General features: G+C 32.9%; 2 protein-coding genes across 8 annotated transcripts in view; both read right to left on the reverse strand.

The window, feature by feature from the left end:
• LOC140447590 (methyltransferase-like protein 22) overlaps positions 1-197 on the reverse strand; it is a 540943-nt gene extending 540746 nt beyond the window's left edge. For 2 of the 4 annotated variants that reach the window (XM_072540324.1, XM_072540327.1), the window contains exon 1: positions 28-186. The gene's annotated coding sequence lies outside the window, so the exon portion shown is untranslated. Of the gene's footprint in view, positions 1-27 lie in introns of all 4 variants that reach the window. The other 2 variants (XM_072540330.1, XM_072540329.1) reach the window with 2 other exon arrangements.
• Positions 198-8805: 8608 nt separating this feature from the next.
• Positions 8806-25580, reverse strand: part of Pkn (serine/threonine-protein kinase N) — a 132379-nt gene continuing 115604 nt past the window's right edge. For all 4 annotated transcript variants that reach the window (XM_072540332.1, XM_072540334.1, XM_072540331.1 and 1 more), the window contains one exon: positions 8806-24007. In XM_072540332.1, the coding sequence (XP_072396433.1) occupies positions 23864-24007 (144 nt within the window). In that variant the 3' untranslated portion in view covers positions 8806-23863. The remainder of the gene's footprint in view (positions 24008-25580) is intronic.

Consider the following 25580-nt stretch of genomic DNA (forward strand, 5'->3'; position numbering starts at 1 on the left):
CAAAATTAGTTTAAAGAACAATCTTACCTTTTTATATAATTATCTTACTGCAATTTACTGTCGTACATATCGAAAAATCACCAGCGTTGCACTTTTTCACTTTCAGTAATTACAGAGTCACAGTACATCAAATTAGAGAGAACACGAATTTCATAAAATTAGATTTCGTCATGGTCAGAGGCAAAGAACAGGTATAAAAGATAGTGTTCGGAATTCGGAACCATTTTCTTGTGGTCGGCCATTTTGTTCGAACAGATTTTTTGTAAACAAACATCTATATTAATAAAAATAAATCGTCGAAATGTTTTTACGGGTATCACTTCAGAACGATTGCACCAAATTAGATAATTCATTTTGTTGTGGTTCTTATTATCAGGAGAAGGTTTGTGTAAAAGATAATTTTTAACGCAATGTAGGGGAAGGACTTCATTAACAGTTTTTTTGTCATGTTAAATCGTAATATAACTAATAGGTGGCACCATACTATGACTAACAGGAACAAACAAGAAGTAAGCTAGGATTAACAAAATAAATATCAGTAGAGAATTCATAAATTGAATATACTACTTTGAATTTTCTTCCAGGAGACCAGGAAAGTTGTTTTCATTTAAATCAGTTGACACAGTTATAAATCAGAATGACGTAGTCAACTATCCTAAAGAGCGTTTCACGTTAAGAAAATAACATTAGGCTTATGGAGATCAGTGTTGCCAAAACTCTCAGGCATGCGGTTTACTAGATTGTCGATATATTTTTCGAATTTCCATTTTCAATTAACATTTAACTGTAAAGTCAGAATAACAACTGAAGAACCACAAAGCCTTATTATCATTATGTAATCTCAGAGAACGACATAAAATCGCTGACATACGCACACCGTATTATTTTAAGTTGCAATTAGTAATTAGATATACGCATTCCAAGCGGTCCGTTTATTTGCTTTTAAATCGTTAATAGCCGGCAAAGTGCATGATTTAACTAAGCAATATTTTCTACTGATTTCTATGTTTCATGGTATATGATATTCTTACCGAAAAACAAATAAACTGTCGTTATAGTCCAAGATCCCGGAGCGATCAGACATAACTTATTTTCACACAGATGAAACCTTAGAGTCTCAATAGCGTCTCGCGTGCTTTGAATACCTGCGTATTTATGAAACTTGCTGAGTGACACCTAGGCAGGTACCAGGTGAGAAAGGTAACTAAAAATAAGAGCTATTTAACTTAAATTTACATAACTGATTTTTATACATATTTTGTAGAATATTATTTTGAAAATACTGTAATAAGTGTCAGACACTTGTCATGGACCAGAACTTTTGTCAGACGCTTTAAAGCTGCACTAATATTAAATGAACTTTACTTACTTTTACATGTCTGATTTTTAAATATGTTATTAATGGTACTATAATAAAGTTATATTTAATCAGTCAGACAAATTAGAATGACCAAACATCCCTCAAACACAAAAATTAGTTAACTAGAGGTATGAGCGCGAGAGTGCTGTGCGCATGAGCCTCAGAGTAAACAATTCAAATTGATTAAGAATACTTACTGTTTTCGATCCGATTAAATATGTTTGCATCTCTATTTTAATATGATGAACTCTAGCATTAAGATAAATATTAAAGTAAATTAATGTATTGATATTTGGGATAATTAATTAATTCGGAGCACTTTGGTTTTATAAGAAATTATATTTACTTTATTGTAAAAAAGATACTAGTTAGGATAATTAAAAAAAAATAATTTTTGTAAAAAACCTTCAACTGGGATTGATTGAAACAAACATTTTTCTATATTTTAATCATCATATTCATTGTCACAATTATTACAATTTTCATCATTCAACCAATCATGATGCTGCTCATCCGAGTCATCATCTTCATCATTATCAGTTATGTTGTTGCTGGCTGGTTGTTCTGCAAAAAATAGTTCAAAGAATTAAAAAGCAGAAAATCACAAACATAATAAATTCTAAACCTGAAATCAAAGTATAATACCTGAAGTTTGAAGGAATTCACTAACGTTTGCTGGTAATTGATCACCATCAAACCAATGAAAGTGATATTGGTTTTCTTCTAATCTCTACCCATTGTGTTCAGGAGTTAAAATGGTTGATTGTTTTGCATTTGCATTATTCCATATGCTAAAAATGTAATTAGCACGGCGGAATTGTTGGAATAACTCACTTTAGCATGGTGGTAAACTGCTAGCATCAAAATTTTTTAAATTTTTGCGATCGAATTCTTCGTTAATATTAGATACGCTGTAATTATTCAAAAACAATTGAAGCCGGGCAGCATTAATGTTGCACGTATCAGGAAAACTATAAATTTCGCAGATAAATTTTTGGATTATTTTGAAAATATCTTTTTGGGTGGCTTCATCGGTAAACAACTCTGATTCTCCAAACCGCATGAAAGCTCGCTGATATTCATGTTTCTTCATTAATATATTGAATGGTCTTTGTTTACCCTTTTTAAAAAAGGCGGGATTAAAGTCACATCCCGTCTAGAGCGTGAAACCCTGGCAAACTTCTACATAAAGATGGTCCCAAGTACTCGTAAACCTTTGTCAAATTAATGTATCTCTGGTTATTTCCGGTGCCTGCGTTTAACCATACATTCGAATCACCATTTTTTAAATTATGCATATATCGTTACATAATTATCACAATGTCTTACTCACTCTGAAATGCAAGAACAGCACTCTCGCGCTCATACTTCTGGTTAACTATTTTTTGTGTTTGAGGGATATTTGGTCATTCTAATTTGTCTGACTGATTAAATATAACTTTATTATAGTTCTATCAATAACATATTTAAAAATCAGACATGTAAAAGTAAGTAAAGTTCATTTAATTTTAGTGGAGCTTTAAAGCGCCTGACAAAAGTTCTGGTCCATGACAAGTGTCTGACACTTATTACAGTATTTTCAAAATAATATTCTACAAAATATGTATAAAAATCAGTTATGTAAATTTAAGTTAAATAGCTCTTATTTTTAGTTACCTTTCTCACCTGGTACCTGCCCAGGTGTCACTCAGCAAGTTTCCTAAATACGCAGGTATTCAAAGCACGCGAGACGCTACTGAGACTCTAAGGTTTCATCTGTGTGAAAATAAGTTATGTCTGATCGCTCTGGGATCTTACTCTATTACTATAATTAAAATAAGATAAAATAAAATTATCTTTTGTAAATACTATTTATTTAATTAAAATCATTTTTCCTACTTTTCATCTCTTGTTTCGAATGGACACTTTTGGTCAATTACGTTAAAAAACAATTATTTAATTCATGTCTGTGAAAACGAAAATACAAATTATACAACCGTGAATAGTGCTTGTGTTCATCGTGGCATCGCTGCGCTTCTATCGTCCATAAGAAATACATGGCCCTATCTCCGCAATGTTATTTTCTTAACGTGGAACGCTGTATAGAGTTTTTGGAATTATTGGAATTGCCTGGACTTCCACATAACAATTTACAATTAAAAGTAGGATCAGTTGTCATTATGCTGCGAAACATTAATCGACCTAAAACCAGTGCCAATAAAACACACACACACACACACACACACACACACACACACACACACACACACACACACACACACACACACACACACACACACACACACACACACACACACACACACACACACACACACACACACACACACACACACACACACACACACACACACACACACACACACACACACACACACACACACACACACACACACACACACACACACACACACACACACACACACACACACACACACACACACACACACACACACACACACACACACACACACACACACACACACACACACACACACACACACACACACACACACACACACACACACACACACACACACACACACACACACACACACACACACACACACACACACACACACACACACACACACACACACACACACACACACACACACACACACACACACACACACACACACACACACACACACACACACACACACACACACACACACACACACACACACACACACACACACACACACACACACACACACACACACACACACACACACACACACACACACACACACACACACACACACACACACACACACACACACACACACACACACACACACACACACACACACACACACACACACACACACACACACACACACACACACACACACACACACACACACACACACACACACACACACACACACACACACACACACACACACACACACACACACACACACACACACACACACACACACACACACACACACACACACACACACACACACACACACACACACACACACACACACACACACACACACACACACACACACACACACACACACACACACACACACACACACACACACACACACACACACACACACACACACACACACACACACACACACACACACACACACACACACACACACACACACACACACACACACACACACACACACACACACACACACACACACACACACACACACACACACACACACACACACACACACACACACACACACACACACACACACACACACACACACACACACACACACACACACACACACACACACACACACACACACACACACACACACACACACACACACACACACACACACACGCACGCACACACGCACGCACACACACACGCACCCACACACACACGCACGCACACACACACGCACCCACACACACACACACACACACACACACACACACACACACACACACACACATCAACCTCGACTATGCAATGCAATGAGACTTACTGTGAAAAGGCTAATAAATAATGTCATTGCGACAACGATTATCAAGGAAAAATACAAAGAAGAGGATGTCTTAATCCCGCGTATAGTGATGATTTCAACGAACGTACCATTAGATTTATTACGATTATAATATGTACGTTTATTAATATTACAATAATGTATAATTAATATAATATAAAACATTTTCGGTCGCATTCAGGAACTCATCGAAAACTCCAGGGAATCGCCTTCGGGGGCATTCTTCAACAATGTGACGGACGGTCTGTCGTTGCGCACCACAGTCACACTCAGGAGTAAGAGCTTTTCCCCATCTATATAAGCTGTCAGCACATCTACCGTTGCTTTTCCTGAAGAGGCAAAGCCTAAAAGAGGACAACAAAACACCCAGAACGAAGACACACCCAACAAACGACAAACTGAACAATGGGTTACCGTTGCTTGTTCTTATTCTGGTTAGTGTTGTCCATGTATTGCGGGCCAGTTCAAAGCCTGGCGGTTTCTGATCGATACAGGCCATTTGATGTGCTTCCTGTGGTAAGTCGCTCTCCCATTGTCTTCTCCAAGCATTGGTGAGGTTGAAATGTTCCTGATGTAAGGAGTTGGCTCTTAGCAGTGGAGGATATCTAAAGCGTAGTCTGTTTATTTCGATATCAAGCTTATGGTGGATGGGTAGTTGATGGTTGGCCTCGATTTTTCGATATTCTCTGAGAAGACAATAACTTCTTTGCAGTTTCGTCGGTGGAATGTGACTCAGAATGGGAAGCCAATAGCACCAATAGTTCGGTGTGGGTCTAATTGTACCTGAGATCATCAACAACGAAGCGATGCCGTTATTGAGTATGTAAGAGTGATACGCTCTAAATGTCTAAATCATTTTAGGACAATACACAATACATATTATTATACATATATATTTTCTAAATCCTTTATTTTTTATAAATAATGTTATTTCTTGTAAGTTATTTTTTAACACGTTAGGTTAGGTATACTGCTAACTACTGGGATCATTCCCCTTTATAAGTTTAAATGTTTATTTTAGAAATTTTATATTAACAGAGTAACTCCTCTATAGTTATTGCAATCAAGTTGATCAGCCTTTTATGCAGTCGGCATATTATTCCCTTTAACTACACTTCTGGTATCAATTCGTTCTGTCATATGTCCTAATGGTTTATGGATTGCTGCCAAAAGTTGGTCATCATCTTCCTTATCCATTTCAAAACACATTTCGTAGATTCCTGAAGCTTTATTATTTTAGTTTTTGGATGCCATTTGACGCTTCTTCTCTTGTTGGTGCTTCAATATGTAGTTGCTGATGTAGGTTGAGTTGATTTTCTGTTGTCGCCTTCTTCAACATAATTTGAATTGACATTATCAATGTTTCAGCGTTAATATCTTTGCAACTTTTTGGTCTTGGTTTAAATTCTTAATGGCTTTGTAGTTTATTTTTATCAAATGAACTTTGTATCTCATTTAACGTTTCCGTTCATATTCCCTCTGTTTAAGTCTGTGGATACGCTTTTTCTCTTTTCTGATGCCTCTATATCTTTTTTTCTCAGCATGCAACCGGCTTCAACAGTCGATATGCCACGTTTTTTCTGTTTGTCGCCATCTCGCACTCATTCTCAAACCACTGACTTCTTTTTTCTACCCTGTTTTCACCCAATATATCAACAGATTTCTGGAGTATAATATCTCGTATTTATATGCATAGCTGGGTAATATATTCTTCTACGTCTCTTGTCTTTATTTTCTCTGAAAAACTTAACATCTAAAAGGTTGGAACACTGTCTTGCATTGATGACCATATGATCTATTTGGTTAATCGTTTCTTTATCAGTAGATTTTCAAGTTCCCTTATGTATGCTTTTATGGGGAATCGTGTCCTACCTATGATCATAATATTCTTAATCATATCAAAGTATATGAGTCTTAGTCCGTTGTCATTTGAATCTGCGTTTAGGCTCTCTTTACTCATGGTGGGAGAAAAGATTTTCTCTCTCCTGGCTTTAGCATTAAAGTCTCCTGATATTATTTTAACATCATTTTTTGGAAACTTATCATACTCACGGTCCAGTGCCCTTATTCGAGATATTCTGTGATCAATAGCCTTGAAGTCAATTACGATGTGTTTAATCCTGCTGCTCACAATAAATCCGGTGCCAAATTCATGACGGGTAGTCAGTCAGACTTCAATAGTAAATATTGTTTTTGTTTCTGAACTGTTCCTCCATGATGATAAAGTCTTCTTACATTCCACAAAGAAATCATTGTTCTTATTTCATTTGCGAGTTCTTCGTAAGTTAAACAGTCCGACGTCTTTCTTTGTAGCGTACATAACATGGGATTTTTTACAGGATTGGATTGGACGTCCCACGCGAACTCTTTTTCAGACGCCCATTTTACCCACTCTAGTCATTCCCGACTTAACTTTTCACCCAGGGTAGATACCGGACGCTCGCTTTAACAGGGTGCACCAGCGTGAAGGTGATAGTCGGATTTGACTAGAAGAGGATAAGTGGAGCAAATTGGAACCAACTCCTCGTTTTCTCATTCTACAACTTTACCCCCAATTGTATTATCATTACAAAATTTAATTAAATCTTCTTTTTATTCAGTTTTAGCCTTCGCTCCGCCAGTAGTTTATTCCATAAATATTATTATGTTGTGGCTCCTCTTTCCTTGATAATACAATAAATTCTTCTTTGTGTGCCGTGCTTGTTTTCAAGCTTTGATAAAATGTTTATCGGTCGTTAACATTGTCTAATGTTATGCAGCCAGGGCAGTTGTTTTCCTCCAACCTAGCGTTTTCCTTCGATTTTACCGTGAATGATCAACCGAAGTAAGCGATGTTTAGTTAGGTCCTCTCGTTATATGACCGAAGTATTGGAGCTTTCACATTTTGATGATGTTGATAAATTCTCGCTCTTTGTGCATGGTCTCTAGCACAGGTTCGTTAAATATGTGTGCTGTCCACGGAATTCTGAGCATGCGACGGTAACACCACAACTCGAACAATTATTCGAACCTAATTTATTAAGATTTTTTCTTTTGGTTGTCCAGGTTTCATATCCATAGAACAAAGCGGACCAGACGTAGCACTTCAATATTCTTAGACGTGTGGTCAATGTAGACTCCTACTGCACAATAGAGAACGTCAGTTAATAGAGCTTTTTCGTGCAAGTTCTATTCTGGTCGAAATTTCCTCGTCACTTTCAACCCTGCAGTCAATCCAACTACCCAGATCCAACTACCCACTTGATATCCGAAGAGAAGTAGAAAGAGATGTGGAACGAAAGCAACAAACTCTAGATTCGCGACATCCACTCCACGATTACCAGCCTACCGCACGAAGGCTTAAATCGAGAAAAAGCTTTCTGGCTGGATCAACACATCTGCAAGATACACCAGAAAGAACTCGTCCTGCCAAATGGAAAAAAGCTGTTTCTCGACATCTGAATCCTCAACAGGAATTTTTCGTTTGATAGCCATCTTCCTTACCCGAGTTGTCTGCGAGTCCAAGTGTAAGACTAACATGGAGAAATGGAGACTGTTGTCTGCTGACTCCATACCTTATGTGAACACATCTACTTAGTTATTATCTATTGGAAAAACTTTGAACTGAACACGATCACGCAATTGACTGCCATTCATACCGCATTTTTCTGGGTGGACAAGATTTAAGTAGTCTTATGCAGTGTTAATTTCTAATTTTGGTGCCTTCAATATTGGTCCGTGTCTTACATTCTTTAATATTATATAAAATAGGTCTTGATACTCTTTACTATCTCGCTCTATTTTTTCTCCTAACTAGCTCCATGTTTTGTTTTTTGCTTCTTTAAGAATATCTTTCAAAAGATATTCGAAAATGTAGATTATTTCATGAGTTAAAACGTGAATTTAAATTGGGAAGTAGTTCAAATCATATCGTTCCAGCCAGGTATCAGGACTTCTTAAATAAAATTAACAACATCCATTAAGTATAATTTTATTTACATATATCTATATAAAAATTAAATATGATATGCAAAAATAAATATTGTTATTCACCTACTTTCAATTCTTTAATTCCACCTCTTACAACTATAGTGACAAATTACTGAAATATATTAACAAAATAGGCATTTTTCCGATTACATACACACACTTAAGGCCATTTTCCACTATTGCTGTAAATCAACATTTCTTTAATATTTTCCCAAATATTTCCTATAACTTTCAACAAATATCAAATGGAGCAATGAAATCAGAGTATTAACATAGGCATCTATCGATGTAAAGGCTGTTACAAACATTAAGTCGTCAGTGAAAAACTTCTTTATTATTCTTCCCAATATGTTTCACAAGTTCCCCATTTGTTTTCTCCATTTAGTCATAATTTTCTGACTCCAGACAATCATCCATTTTATCTTAACATTCTCTTTTTTCTTGTACTTTTTTTTATTTTGAGCTTTCTTTGGACAGAAAGATTGGAATTTGATATCAACCCGAAGGAAGTCAACCGTCAATTTACTACTGCGTAAATATTGGTATAAACCATTCAGCGCCAATTTATAAACATTTACAGGTTATGTCTAATAGTCTTTACTTTTTAATAATTTTTTTAAACGATTTCCGCTTTGGAAATGGAAACGTCACACCAAATGTAATTCTCATTATAATCAATTGTGGTTTAGTCCCATACAAAACAACGTCTAACTTAAACATGACACAAGAAAAGAGCATTTTATGTGTTAACACCCAAATAAATAACGAGTTTTTTGAAAATGTATTTATCATTCTGGTTTGTTTCATAAAATGTTAAGCATTAATAGAAACCCATTCGTTATGATGAATGGAAGCGTGAATTGCTCTGAATAGTTTTTAACTAAATCTTAATTTTTAATTGTAACTGATGTAATTGCCAGAGTTAATCAACAAAATTAGTATGTAAGATAGTTCTTTTAAAATTAATAATATCTGAACAGAGTTTATATATAAACGCTGCTTATATCAGGCGTTTCTCTTTTGATGTGACCTACAGCAACAGTAACTATCATTACATCTACAGCTTAAGCAGTTACATAATTTTCAACCAGAAAACAAGTATCATTTCAAAATGAGCATTCATGTAAAAGAAATAATTTTGGTCATTCGATGCAGATTATTCAAGTATTAGCAATAGTATATATATATATATATATATATATATATATATATATATATATATATATATATATATATATATATATATATCTTTGATATCATTTACATTTCAGAGGTACTCAGGCGTTGAGTAGTTGTCTCTTTTTAATAGAAAATATCATTTATTATTAAAGGAACGTTGTATTTGAGTTTTGCTTAAAATCTATATGTCGAAACTTCGTCTATATAGAGGGACTATCTGATTTTTTTATGAAAATATTTTGTCCACCTTCATGGAATAGCTTTCTGAGGTTGAAAAATGTGACATTTTAAAACCATTATTATTGAACGAACGAGCCAACAATATTTGTTGAATAAACAATAACTTTTCTTTTTTTTTTCTTTTATAGTGGTTACTTGTCTCGGGATATTCTAGCTATTCTGTTGTCTGCCATTTTATTAATGTTTATGTTTCATTCTTTCTTTCTATCTTGCACCCACTCATGTTCTTAGGATCGAAAAGTACATTCATGTGTTCTTACTTGGTGTTTGTTTCTTTGTATTGTGTATAAGGCTTCACGCTGTTGTCTCTTGTTCCCTACCTTCTTTCTCAATATTGTTCTCAAACTGTTTCTTTTAAAGTCAGAAATAAGCTGTATTTGAATAATTTTTTAATTTCTCAATGGTTTTTGTTTCAGCTAAAATGCGATTATGGGTTACGACTAAAGGATATATGTGACAAATAAAAATATAGGTATCTTATCTAATAGCGCAATTAACACACTCACTAAATATGGCTCTAGGTTACTTTCTGGGTGAGCAGGTGTAGACTAAGCTTGCATTGTTGCAAGATGTCAATTTCTTAGTATTCCAACTCTGTATATTCTCCTTAAAACAATGGACTTAATCACATAGCGGGAGTGCATTGTCTACTGAAGTCAATCTCCTTCATAACTCAGATACCGCAGCTTGACGTAAGAGGTTTATAATTTATAATATCAAGCTATCACAGTTTATTAGTGAATATGTTTTTTTTTGTTTTTTCAAAACTGAAAGTAACAATTTTCGGTTTTATAATTTTCTCAAAACTTTTGGTGCTAAATCCGAAGACGTAACTACATTTTCTCTATCTGTCACTGTTTTGGCTGCACTAAATTTTTATTCTGATCATATATTGATATTAATGGATACCCACTTTCAAATGATTAAAGCATCTCTATAACTCAATGATGAACTCGACATAGCCTTGACTGACTAAGTTCGAGTACTTGATACTTATCTATATGTTACTATACTTGAATTTATATGATTCAGTCATACTGATTGCATATAATAAGAGCAAATATCACACAGATGTACAATCAAAAGAATCGACAAATACATCTTTTGTCAAATACATATCAGATTGTTAAGATAGATGATGATGATTGATAATGTAATGATGATGTAATGAGGACTCAAAATTTGAAAGATAAAATGGGCATATTAAAATAGTTAAATAGTGGCGAAAACATGTGCAAACTGGCAAAATAATATGCAGTTCGGCGTGCTACTACACACGATCTTTGCATGTGGCTCATACCAGATAGTCCTTAGCACATTCCTGAGAGTGTATCTGGAGAAATTTTGGAAACAAAAGCAATCGAATTTTATAAAAAATTACAAAGAAAGATGATTTTTCGTGTTAGGTGGCTGGATAAATTTAAAAAGCGATTTGGTATCCGTCTGTTAACTATATTGGGTGAAAAATTGTCAAGCAACGAATTTGCAATGCAGTCATTTATCCAGTATTTTAAAGACAAAGTAAAACAACTGGGTTTTTTTTCTGGCCAAATCTATAGTGCAGATTTTGCCCAACAAAATATTCGTATCAGCATATAAGCTCATAAAGTGAGTAGGGGTATAATAGCATTTATGACGTGTTCAAATGCCACTGGACCACACAAATTGTTTTTTTTTTTTTTTAGTGATTGACAAAGCTAAAAATCCTACAACTTTCAACAACATTGGTCTGCTATAAGAACCAATTTAACAGTTGGGCTACAAGAGAAGTATTTAGTGAATGGTTTATAAAGACCTTGTCCCAGAAGTGACGAAGTTTATGAAAAGATCCAATTTGCCCATAAAAGTTTGACTCGTACTTGGCAATGCTCCAGGCAATCCAAATGAACAAGAACTTAGATCAAGTGAAGAGAATATCCAAACCTCTCTACCACCAAACTGCACACCTTAATTGCAGCCTATGGATCAAAATGTTATCCAAAAAGTAAAATCCTTGTTTAAAAATAAACTACTCATCGATATTATCAAGAGATAACACATATTATATTATCAAGAGATAACACAAAGCCTCAAAAAATTTAATTTGAAGGATATTGAATTATCTCGCTCACGCTGTTTAACTTACCTTAATGCAATCATCATGGAAAAGCTATGGCCTACAATGCTTTATCACATGAAACAGAAAAATGTGATCCCTAAGATAATCTACCAATTACCAATTGGTTTCAAAATTTATCAGAAAGAGAATTCGAGACAAGTGAAGAAGATTTAAATTCTTGGTTTGAAGTGACCGAAGAAACAGAGCAAATTATGACAGATGAAGAAATATGTGAAGCAGTACAAGAAGAAAAAAACTTAGTATAAATATGGAGCCATTAATACAACTTTAAAAGTAAAACCAGACCAAACATGAGAGAAAAGGTTTTTAACAAAGACTACAAGTTGCACAAAAACAAACCTCAATTAAGGATTATTTTAAATTATGTAATTAGTTTAATGTGGGATATGAAAGTTAAAAAAAAAACGTATAGAACATGAATACAAATACATAAGTTTTACCTATTCCATTTATGAAATGCTTTATTTTATTTACTATCAATTTTTCTATACAATCCAGTAATCCGAACATTCCCATAATTAGCCATACTCTGGTTTTTAATACTGCTTGATTAGTGAGATTCTATGATTTATATAATATATTACTTATATATTATATAAATAAATATCAAGAATCCATATCAAATAAAAATTAAACATGAGTTAGAACACGTCTTTTAAATAAACAGTCTAAAGAAGCTTTTTATATACAAGGTGTGACAGCGAACATTACTGATCATTGTTAAGATCACAGTCGCAAGAATAACATACGATCGACAAATAGAATCCAAAGATCAGAAACAGTTGATACCACGACTTGGTATCTCGTTTTACATTAATGATTTAAACGAAGAAAGAAAAAGAATCTATTACTTTAGTTATTTTAAAGCTATTTTTTGTAGCATATTAGATTTATAACGTTCCTTCTAGACCGATTTAAATATTTTTTAGAAACCAATTTACATGGTCGTTCAAAAAACTTTCCAAATTGCATGAAAATGCTCATAGTGAAATGACACTTGTCAATTAAAAACAATTTTATATTCATCTGCAAAATTATTAAAAAAAGGTGGTTAACGCAAACAGAAACATTAAAACTCGTATCTTTTATTTAATATAAAATATAAATATAACAATTACGGAAGCAAAAGCTTCCAGTTTTGTTCATGATTTCGAAAATTAGCGACTTGAACTTTCGCAAAGTCACATAAATCAAGAATAAATGGATCGATATCTGTACATGTAAAATCATGAACAAGTGCTTATAACTAATTAGTAAAGACGATGAAAAACCTAAATACATAGTGAACATTTGGATGATGGAAAATATACATAAAAATAAAAAACATTAATACAAAATGTATTGAAATGTATCTTCTAGGCTAATGCGTAACAAGTATTTTACATGCAAATAAAATTATGTAGAATACCTTTTGTTTTACTTCATCATTTAAACCTGACTTAACATCTCCTTATATGTATATTAATAACTTGTAACAATAAGGCAACAAAGCAGCACTTCATTAAGTAGAAAGAACTTAGTATTCGTTAAAAAAATAATTATGAATTAAGTCTAGTTGACTTAATGCCGTTTGTCAACAATTGTTGAACCATCGGTATCGGTTACATTATAAGATTTGAATTGGATCCAATGTCTCCATTGCATAGTGTAGACTTGTATGCTGGATGAGACTTTACACGCCTTACTGTATAATCATCGTATAAAATAACCGCTATCTTACATTTATATAATTTAGTATCTAATAAAGCTTTTCTGATAGTACGTAAGTAATGAAATTTTTTAGATTCGTCAAGAACACTTCGTTTTTAAGGTACTTTTGTATTTTACTGTGTACTACTGTTGTATTGATATCATAACTAATAGATTGATAGTTTAAAATAGTTTGCAACACAGCAATGTCGGAGATTCACTAAACATAGACCTCCCCCGAAGTTGTCTTCAATGCATCCGACTTTGTGCCGTGTAGATTTAGTTTGTTATAGCCCTCTATGTATTATCCGTCCACCGTGTCGCAACTCTACCCTAGCTCTATATGCCTGAAATCTAGGAGGCCATTCCACTTCATGTATACTATCCTTTCTACAGCAACTGTAATTCCTGTAATTCTAATAATTAGATTTGGAATCCTATATCGACCTCTTCATAAATCGCTGGGTCACGTTGAAATTTCCATAGAATATAGTCAATTTTAGATGTTTCGCTGAAACATCACTCAAAAGAATGTCAATTTTAAACTATATGCGTATAATCTATATATACAGTGTGCCCAATTTAGTCGGCACCATATGGGAAACTTTTTTATTTTCAGTTTTATGAAAGAAAAAAGTTATTCTTCATAAAAAGTTCTGAGTTATGTAAAATCTAGAATACAGTCATGGGATATTAAATTTTTTCAGTTATATACGCGGTTTATAAGTGACGTTTCGGGACCGAATAATAAACGAAGATCTGCGAAGAAGGACAAGTATTGCTGATGTTGTGGAACGCATAGCAGAACTAACATGGAACTGGCAGGCCATGTAGCGAGAATGCATGACTCACGATGGACGAGCAAAACTACAAATTGGAGGCCAAGAGCAGCCAAGGGAGGCCTATGTGGACATGATAAATGAAGGCTGGATGATGATCATGATGATGATTTATGGATATCGTCAACTCTTAGATAAAACAGTGGCGTTTCATGAAGCCATCTTAAAAGTCTACATCGAAATTTGAATTTATTTGAGACATTTATTTTAAAAAATAAGGTAGATAACAACGTTTTTTAAATATTTTTTTAGATAATTAATTGCCAAATAAAAAATATAAATTTTTTTATTTATATTATATTCTGGTTTTTTAAACGTAAACACTCGACCAATAGGGATTTATGGAGTGAGTAACACCGAGCGTTTGTCTTTATTGCTCATCCATAGGTAGTCAAAGTAGCAGACTCTTTAGACTGTATATTGTTACGTTAGACTTTTAGATTGTATACTGTTACGTTAGTCTTTTTGTTTCCTGGCCAGGGTTTGAACCATCGATCCACTAGATCATTCACAGTAAAGTCTGGTCCGCTTGGCTATCTGACGCAAATTGTCTTACTTCAACAGAATATATTGTCTTACTTCACAATAAAAAACTATTTTGAATATTATGTTTACATGGAATTAAGCCGAAATTGATAGAAACGACAAACAACAGTTAAAAATGCAGATGCAATTTTTATTACAATCATTTGTGGCTAAATACCATATAAACATACCATTAAACATATTTAACGTACCACATACCACAAGCAAACAGTTTCAGATTCTTTTTAAAAAAACTAATTAACACAATGAGTAGAGGTAATGGATTTTCTAAAGAGCTGGGAGTCATATCGACGCAGAATACAAGTTTACGTCTGAAATAAGTTGTACTAATCATCCTAAAAGTTTCAGCCGTTAAATTTAATTCTTTGCAGTCCAAATGGTTGTTTCCACTCCAAATCCCATTCAATAGTACAGTAAAATTTGTTTCTTTTTTAATTATTTACTGTAGTTTTTAGTTTTAATTGTTAGTTTAGTGACTTTTTTAGACAATAATTTTTAAAAATATTTTGTACAGTGAAATAATTTATTGGAAAGTAAGGTATGTATTTATTTTATTACATTTTTAATAAATTAAAATTTGATTTATGGTATTTTGTTAACATTAATAATAAAAATGTTGTCTGTTCAAAAATGAAAATCTGGTCAAAAAAATTATAGCTTTACTGCAAATCTTCTTGTTAACTAATTTTTAATTTCTGTTATTATAGAAAATACGTGGAAATATGAATAGTTTCAGAAAAGTTATTCATAGCCAAGGTCGACAAATTATATACAGTGTAGATCAGTATATGAAAAAAGAAAGGAAATAAGAACCACTAACTATTAACATAAGGAATTTGTAGGAAAGAGTTGCCAAAGAATCAAATAAAAAAATCTCCTGGTGAACGCTTTAAATCACCCCAAAAAAAATATTAACAAATCTTCAACTTCCAAAGGGTTTGTTAACGAGTTTGAAGAGAAAATAATTCGAATAATGGAGAGGTTGGTGGTTGAAGGCAAGGTAGATGGTAAAAGAAACTGAGGAAGATCGCCACTCAGATTGTCAGACCAAATAAAGTGCGCTACCGGTTACTCTCTGTCTGAGGCAGCACACCGCGCCCAGGAGAGAGAAGAATGGATACCAACCATTCGTCAAATACCATACCGTCACCACATCCTTACGAAGGATAAAGGATAGAGAAGGAGGAGCACTTTAGAAAATCCATTACCTCTACGAGAACTATCCAGACGAAGCAATCAAACACAATCTTAACAGCTGATACTATAACAACTATTGTTAAAGAAATATTTCAAAAACTGTTCTGTATAAACAACACATGTTTTAAATAACCATGTTTTGCCGATTGACCATCTACCTGCTATGTAATTCCCACTAAGATATTAAATAATATCAGATCATTTAATTTTTAACCATCAACAAAAATCCACTAGGAAACTAAGTTCCTGTAGCTGGCTGTATACCATGTATCACAAAAAAAAATTTATTTCAAAATTTTTAGTAAAAGGTATAAATAATTATTTATACCTTTTACTAAAAATTTTGAAATAAAAATTTTTTTTATGAACAAAAATATAATATGACGACAAGCATGAAGTCGATGGTAATACAATATTTACAGATGTCGCCGCCACAGCACATATTTCCTTGTCGACATCAGTTTTAGATAACATGAATCATTTTTCAATGATATGTGTGGATTTAAGAAATTAATTCAAGTAAAAGCTTTAATCGTAGCAAGTCACGTATCTATATTCCCCTACAATAGTAAGATAAGGCTTGGGTAATTACGAAATTTACAGCACGACAAAACTACGCAGAGATCAAGATGGAATTAATTTCTAATAAAATAACAATCCTAAAAAATAATGAAATAACGACGACGCTGGTATTGTGAAATTTTCCAACAGATGACAGTTTTAAAATCAGTTCTTATCAATGAATAACCCTCTCCAATAAATTGTTGGATTTTAGTCATTATTTTCTAACGTTTTTGAGTGTCATTGGTTCTTAGTTATTTTAATGCACAGCAAAATACGGACTTAATTATTATCGAAAATATATATTGGAAGGTAGCTAGCTGGAAGGTGACACTAGCAGATACTTATTACATAAAAAGTGAGAAAAGCTTCTTTTCCTTATACGTAAAGATGGTTCGCATAAACTGGAACTTTCTAAGGCAGCTGATGTTTCAATAAAACATGTCAAGTTAACTATATTCTGTGGAAATTAAAAAAATAGTGGTGTTTTATTATTGGACATGAATTTCCGTCAAATACCCATCAATTTCATAACTAGTCCAAATAGGTATTTATTAACATGTTCTATTGTGTTTTTTATAATTATGATCGAGATGTTTTGTTTGTCGAAATTATTATTTTACTGAATTTCTTTCCCTGATATCTGGTACATATCTAATCATTCTATATTATCTCAGGTATATTCATAACGACTAACGCATCCTTCAACGACTGATGGAAAAGTTTTGCTAACTCCAGGTCTTAATTTAATTGGTTCCGTTCATCCTTATACTTAGTTATATAGTTAAGATATATCTGTAAATGTTCTCTATAAGATCTCATAAAATATTTTGATTATTTTTTAAGATATTTTACATTGTCTAGTTTTCTGCACAATCAATTGTTCTTTTCTTCGAATTCAATAAGCGCTATAAATAGTAATATATAGATATAAATAAATCATCCTTCCATAATTAAGATTAAATACTAAAGCAATAGCAGTAAAAATATTAGGCAAGTGGAGTATGTCTGATGTGAAATTTGTACAAAAATATATTTCTAGGTAAAAAATTTCATTTCTGAAACAAATTTCTAGGTACCTATATAAAAATTACTAAACAAAAATAAAATAGATAATTAATATTTATAGTGATGTAGATATATTATCCAGCACATTATACAATACTTAAGGTATCCACTACACACATTAGTAGATTAACTTAATTTACGTTAGTGACGATTTGCACATAAAAAATGTTATGTGATAAAATAATGACATAATGCTAAATTTGAGACAGCACCATTCTTATGTTAATACTTTACAGATATATTTCAGTCTACTTGTAATTTGGCAAATCCATGAAAACATTAAATGTAGTTAGTATGATGAAATAAGAACATCCATACTTTTCCTATTGTCAATGGTTTATTTGATATCAAAGTCTTAACTATAATCCAGACTTAGGCAAGATAGGTTGCGCATTCGTATGCTTTTAGAACCATTCTAGAATTATCTAAATATAATAAAATCTTAAAAACCCCGTATATAATAATACCATAACAATAAGAGAACATGTTTAAACATAAGACAGAATGCTTGCAAACAACTTAAACTTTACTGGGACCGCATTGTACTCGCAGACCAACCAGTGGCACATAATAGACCGGATCTCATACTAGTTATTAAACTTACTAGACAGACAACATTAATAGATGTGGCGATACCTAACAATAATAATCTGTGTGCTAAATACAACGAAAAAATCGCCAAGTACAGAGATCTGGAAATTCAAATAAGGAGACAATGAAGAATGGAACGTACTCAAACGATACCTGTTATTCTCTCTACTACTGGAGTTATTCCAAAGAGCCTTTTAAAAAACATACAAGAGCTGGGTCTTAATAAACATCTCTATAAGACCATGCAAAAAGCAGTACTGCTCTCAACATCTAGATGCGTAAGAAAATTTTTGGGATATACTCCGACGTACCAAGACACCTAGGGCTTGATAACATGGAAAGAGTCCCACTAAAGCTCACTCTTTTTGATACCGTAGGTATCTGGATGAGTGAATTTTCCCCTTAGAGGGAGTGTGAGAGGTATGGCTAAATCTGGCTAAGAGAAGATTTTTTAATCCGATGTTGGTAAACCTATAATGTCGTGAACTGCACAAAAAAGTCATGCATTGTATTGAACTCCTCCATTAACCATTAGCAATAAAAAAAATTGCCCTTATTGCAAAACATTAGAAATTTGACAGGACTATGCTTTAAAGAACTTATTAGAACAGAAGAAAGAGATAAGTTTGTCGCCATATCCGCTAATCTCTAATGATAGAGACGGCACTTTAAGAAGAAATATAATAAAACGCTGTGCTTATACATTCTTAAGGAGTATATCTTGTATCGATAACCGCGCTACGGTTCGTTTTTTAAAAAGAGAAATAATTAAATCAGCTAATTTTATCAGGTTTCAAATTTTGCCAGAGGGTTTTAAGATTTATTTTTTTTTTTAATTTCGAAAAAATATATTTAAAACAAGTTGAAATTTGGAAAGACTAATATTTATAATTTACAGAAGACAGATTTTCAAAAAAAAAGATCATTTTATACTTCCTCGATGGCAGTGGACGTTTGACAAGTGCCAGGGCTTATCGCTATGGGCAGTTAGAAGTGTTGAAGATAGTATATAAAGCCATCCTATTCCGTTGAAGTGTACTGCGGTACGATTGGTTTTCGAAATATCGCGTAGCTTGCAGTAAGCATAACTTGTGTTTTGAAATTCTTGTAACGTGAAAAAAAAACGAATGTTTTCATTTATTGATATCCAATAGTTTGTAATTTGTCTTTTCTTTTGCTGATATTTTCTTTTTTCTTCTATTAAATAAAGTTAACATTTATCTGGAATTCTCCACATATGTATTCACTTTCCAGTACATTTAGAGTTTAAAAATATTCTCATTTTAGCACACCCAGGTAAGCGGTCCGGTGCAACGCTTCTATCGCTGATTATTATACTTAGTAAGATGAGTAGAAAGTTTATTACAAAAGTTTGTTAACAAGAAATAGAGACAAATTTCACAATATGAACTACTGAACAAATCAAGAACAAACGAAAAATAACACGTCCTGGAATTATACGTCTCGAACTTTTAAATTATGCACCTGATATTATGTAGTACAAGAAAACCACACTTAAATGTTTAACAAATGTACAGAGGAACAAGAGATTCCATTGGATTAGAAAATGTTACAGATTACATAGATAGACTATCCAGCGTTTTAACAGGCAAAATAGAAAATCAGTTTAAAGAGATTTGCTATACAAAAGAAAACTCTACATAATATGACCTATTTTAGTATATATTTAGAAATATAAAACCTGCAAAGCAGACACAAGTTGGATTAAAAGAAGAGATTATATTTAAATAAATGATACAAATTAGTTCCCCTAATTATTTGTAGCGGTTTTGGTTATTCTGAACATAGCTCTGACTGACAATTAACTTGGATGTCCAACTTCAGAGAGATGTCAAAATAAAGAAATCAGAACATATTGTTCTTACGAGTTCAAGATTATCCTTGAACACGTTCTGGGTGGTTTCTTTTTAGATATTCGTTTTGTATATACGATGATAGTTGTCAATCTTTAAGAATTACAACATTTAAAGCTAACAGCAGTTTGTTAAGTTCCAAACAAAGTGGCAATAAAATCCTATATAAGAAACATGTGTAAATTCAAAAGTCCAACTTTTATCACGTTTTTTGTTCATTTAAAATATATTACCCTGTAATTATTTCTTCAATTACATAAACTAATATAATTGAGCATTTTGAATGTTTCAAATCAAATTCACATGTTAATAAAATATATCAATACATTCTACAGTTAAGATTTTGGTTGTAGATATTACTTTCTGGGATTAACGTAAGTAGTATTTTTAAAATATATTCCAAAATCCAAAATCTCCAATCCCATCAGAGTTCGGAGTAATTTAATAAAATTAATGGGTAATTTACATACTAAAAACTTCAATATCACCGATAGTTTTTTCATTCTTACACAAAAAGAAAAACGAAATTTAGTACACTTCTAAAATATCAAACCGAACGCCTATAGTTTAATAGTCCAAGGGCAAACCCACATTAAATATGTACAAACTAGCAAGGAAATAGCTATTAAGTATGTAGTACTTAAGTAAGCCTGTCTGTAATAGCTCTACTGGTTTTTTCAAGATTTAATTAGTAAATATACACATTTACAACATGATACTTTTTCGTATCTGAAAATAGAGAATTTTTATTAGTGATTCTTTTATTAAAAAATTAGTACGCCACTGGATTCAGAGTGCCCCCAAAAAGCTAAGTGTATTAATAACTAAGTTACCACAATTTAAAGTTTGGAAAACGATAAAACAACGAAAGATCTACTTCTGAACAAACTACATATAAAATGTTTATTCCAATTTTCAGGGTATACTGTAGTATGGAGAAATAAACGGAAATGAGAAATTTTCATTACCGATTGATTATGAAAGTATGAATTAACTTTAATTCGACTCGTGTCACATATTGTTTCGCTAATTCTAGTGACAATATTTAATATTTTTTTTAATATTTTTTTTTTGTATGGCAGCAAGATTAATTTTGGGCAAGAAAATTGAAATTAGACCTCTTTTGAGAGGCATCAGAGAGATTTTTAGAGAATTTAACAAAAAAAGTCGTATAGTCCTCTCGTATAAATGTACATGCCATTGTTGTACACTGAATACCATATAATATTTAATAAATTTGTGCAAATGAGATGGTACCATCAAAATGTTATCGCTATTAGGAAGCAGATAATCCAAATAGACAATTTATGTCCGAAAAGATCAATAATCTCAAATAATCAACTATTACTGGTGTATGATATTGAACGAACAAATTAATGGCTATTTATTTTTTGGGGAAAAACTTAATATCAACAACTTTCTAGCATAAATTTTTTTGTGGGTTGTCATCTCATTACCTTATCAGAGCTGTCAGGAAATGACTTCTGTATTCGGATGCCTAGCACACAAATAATTTATAGAACCCGGTCAAGAGACATAAACATACTTTGTTCAAGAATGACATGCTTAAAAATTATCCCACAACTAAGAAATACATGCTGGAAATATTTGCTGCGATGTAAGATTTATCAAACTAGACGGTATATTAATAGAGGAAACTAGGTTAGGTTAGTCAGCTCTCATCCCGTACATTGTTATTTATTATTTCTATAATCTACTGACACATTTTGAACATCTCTACTAGAGTCAACCTTGAGCACTTAATATATGAGTAATTATTATATGAGACACATATTATTATACTTTACTCTATACTGTACTGTACAGTATAGACAGAAACATCACAGGGAATAAAGTGGTCAGACAATTTAGTCACTTATTCCCCGTAATCACTAGCAGAGGAGGGTGTAAAGACAAGTGTACCTTCGCTTCAGAAACATGGATTATCAAACAAGCCGCTTCGACGCGTATAATGGCAGTTAAAATGTGGGTCTACTGTAGAATATTGCGCGCATACCAAAGACCGCACATCGCGCATACCAAGTGCTGTAAAAATGTAGACTGATCTCAATTATATTAACAATAAAATGGTTAAACAAAAAGTGTGATATATTGAGCAATCGACTGAGTTATACATAAAAAATTGTTTTTAAAATATTAAAGCATTATATAGGAACAACATGTGATGTGAATTAAAATTGAGTTCAAACCAATAAAGCAAGTCACAAAACTTGTATATCTCGGTTACTGGATAGAGAAATAGATTTATTTAGAAATAAATAGATTAGAAGTAAAACAACAACGATAAGATCAATAAAGTCATCCCTTCTTTTATTTTCCAATTTTGCTTACACTATATATACACGTAATTGGGAAAATCTAGTACGATTTAATTATTTTTTATTTTACTAATGGTATTATATTTTTAAAAGGCTCATCAAATTCCAAAAAACGACAGAAAAGATACTCTGTAGCTGGCAAGACCCTCACAAACAGAGAAGAAGCGGAAGCATCAGATACATAAACACAACAAAGAAGAAGAAGGAAGAATGGAAAGGCTTGGAATAAATTAGCAGTAGAGCATCGAAATATAGATCATATTCGAAAGAGTTATGGTGAGTAAGGAGAGGGCACGTATATGATCATAAAACAGACAATTTGCCTGAAATCAAGAAGAAAAACTGTACATATTATACTTACATATTTTAGGTTATTTCAGTGTATTTTCACATTCCTAATTATTTATGATTGTTAAATACATAGTTTTATTTTTCTGAATTTCTAATAAACTGCTTATACTACTTCAAAATTATTTATTGTCCGATAGTTTTCTTCCAAATAATGGAAATTTTGAAATTGTATAAATCTCAAGTGATGAGCAAAATTGACAAATTCAAAATACTAGTAATTTTCATTATATTATTAGGGTAGTACGAATATAGGATAAGCTCCTGGACCATAAAAACTATACATTACAAAAAAAAAAACGATTAATATTAACGATTCGGAGTCTTTTTGTTAAAAATATAGTATATATATAATAACTTGTTAATATAGAATAATAATAAATCGAAATCCTCAATTTAATACAAAAACAATTTGATTTTTTCGTAAGTTAATTTTAATACTTAATACTATTGTCAGCACCAGTCTGCCATGTATGTAAACTCTCTGAACAAATGTTGATCTTGTACGGATAATTGTCTGGGTTCTTTTGGTGGCGTCAGCTGCGGCCTTTCTGATGTAAATTCTTCGTCAAAATTGCTTACGTCTTCCATTGACTCCTACAAACAAAATACATATTAAAATTTACATACACAGAGCCGGAAGTAGAAGAGCTCAACATTATTTTTATACTGAATGTTCTGCTTTTAAATGAAAGTGAGAATTTTACACATTTTACATCGACCACCGCGCCATTGTAGGTTAAGAGCCAAGCAAGAATTCTGATTATTTCGGTCAAAATTCGGAAACAGTATTTTGTCCAGGCAATGTTTTGTGTGTATAAAAACAGCCTAACTTTTCAATACTTTTGATTTTCTGTTTTGCAAGCAAGATGTGAATGACGATTCTACGTATGCTCCAGGCCTGTTTTTGAGGGTAAGAACCTTATTTTTGTATCTTTTGTTTCTTCGTATATACACTGACCCGCAAAAAGTAACCGTACACTTGAAATTCCATAGTTTTCTCCTTTTAGTTTTGTTGAATTGCCCTGTATCTCTCTTTGTCAACCATTTTCCATCCACTCCTGAATGTAGGTAGGTCTCTCCCAATTGCTTCCATCTTTCTCTATCTTGCGCCAATCCCTGTATAATAACTAAATATATGTATCAAAATATCAGTTGCCTTTATTTAATAGTTTGTAATTTTAAACAGTTAAAAAGTTCAATTTTTTGTGACTTAAAAGAAAGTTTTTGATAAGGTGCCCTCGATAAATCGAATACTTACTTAAAATAGTGCTTGTTAAATTGATTGTAATTCTTTTTAGTGGGTGTTGGCTGCTTTTTCGGGAAAGAAAAGTGTCTTTAATAACAATGAAAAATTGTCTATGAGACCAGTTCAAGTAACGCAAGCACTTGCTCTTCATAATAATGGGCATTTCATTTGATATATCGCAGATATGCTTGGCTTTCCGCGAAGCACAATATACGATTTTTTACAAAGATTTTGAGAAACTGGTTCTTACTTAAGAAGACCAAGGAAAAGACTAAGGAAAGTACAGGAAATACCAAGGTCAACAATCGCCGTAGAAGATCGGTTTTTTAGACTTCAAGTGCTCCGAGAGTAGACAGTTACTGCTACAGCCTTGTCTAGGAGAATTAAAACCAATGACTCATGGTACCATTCATAGTTTCACCTGAAACCGTACGTCGAAGTTTAAACAAACATAATGTATCATCTACTGTACTGCTCTGCTCTGGATCCTTTATTGGACGTGGGTCATCGAAGACAACGGTTGGAATTCTGTCGTACTAATTCAGATTGGAATATGAAGGTAGGAGAAACGTGCTGTTGACAGACGAATCTTGTTTTACGAGATATTTACCTGATGGCCGCAAAGAGTTTGGAGAAGGCCTGGAGAACGTTACGCCCAATGTTGCTTAACTCCTAGAATACAGTTGGTGGTAGAGATATAATTGTATGGGGCGGCATTTCTTTGGAAGCACATCCAGATATTGTTATGTTAAAGGCAAGTATCATTAATACTAATAGGTACATTAGGGAATATCATGATACCTTATGAGAACACATGTTACCTTATATGCATTTTGTAGGTGAAAATTTTCTGCTAATGTAGAATAATGCTCGGCCGCACATAGCCAGGATAACGATGCAATACTTTACATATGTTGGTTT

This window comes from Diabrotica undecimpunctata, chromosome 8 (genome assembly GCF_040954645.1).
Source record: "Diabrotica undecimpunctata isolate CICGRU chromosome 8, icDiaUnde3, whole genome shotgun sequence".
NCBI classification, from domain to species: Eukaryota; Metazoa; Arthropoda; class Insecta; order Coleoptera; family Chrysomelidae; genus Diabrotica; species Diabrotica undecimpunctata.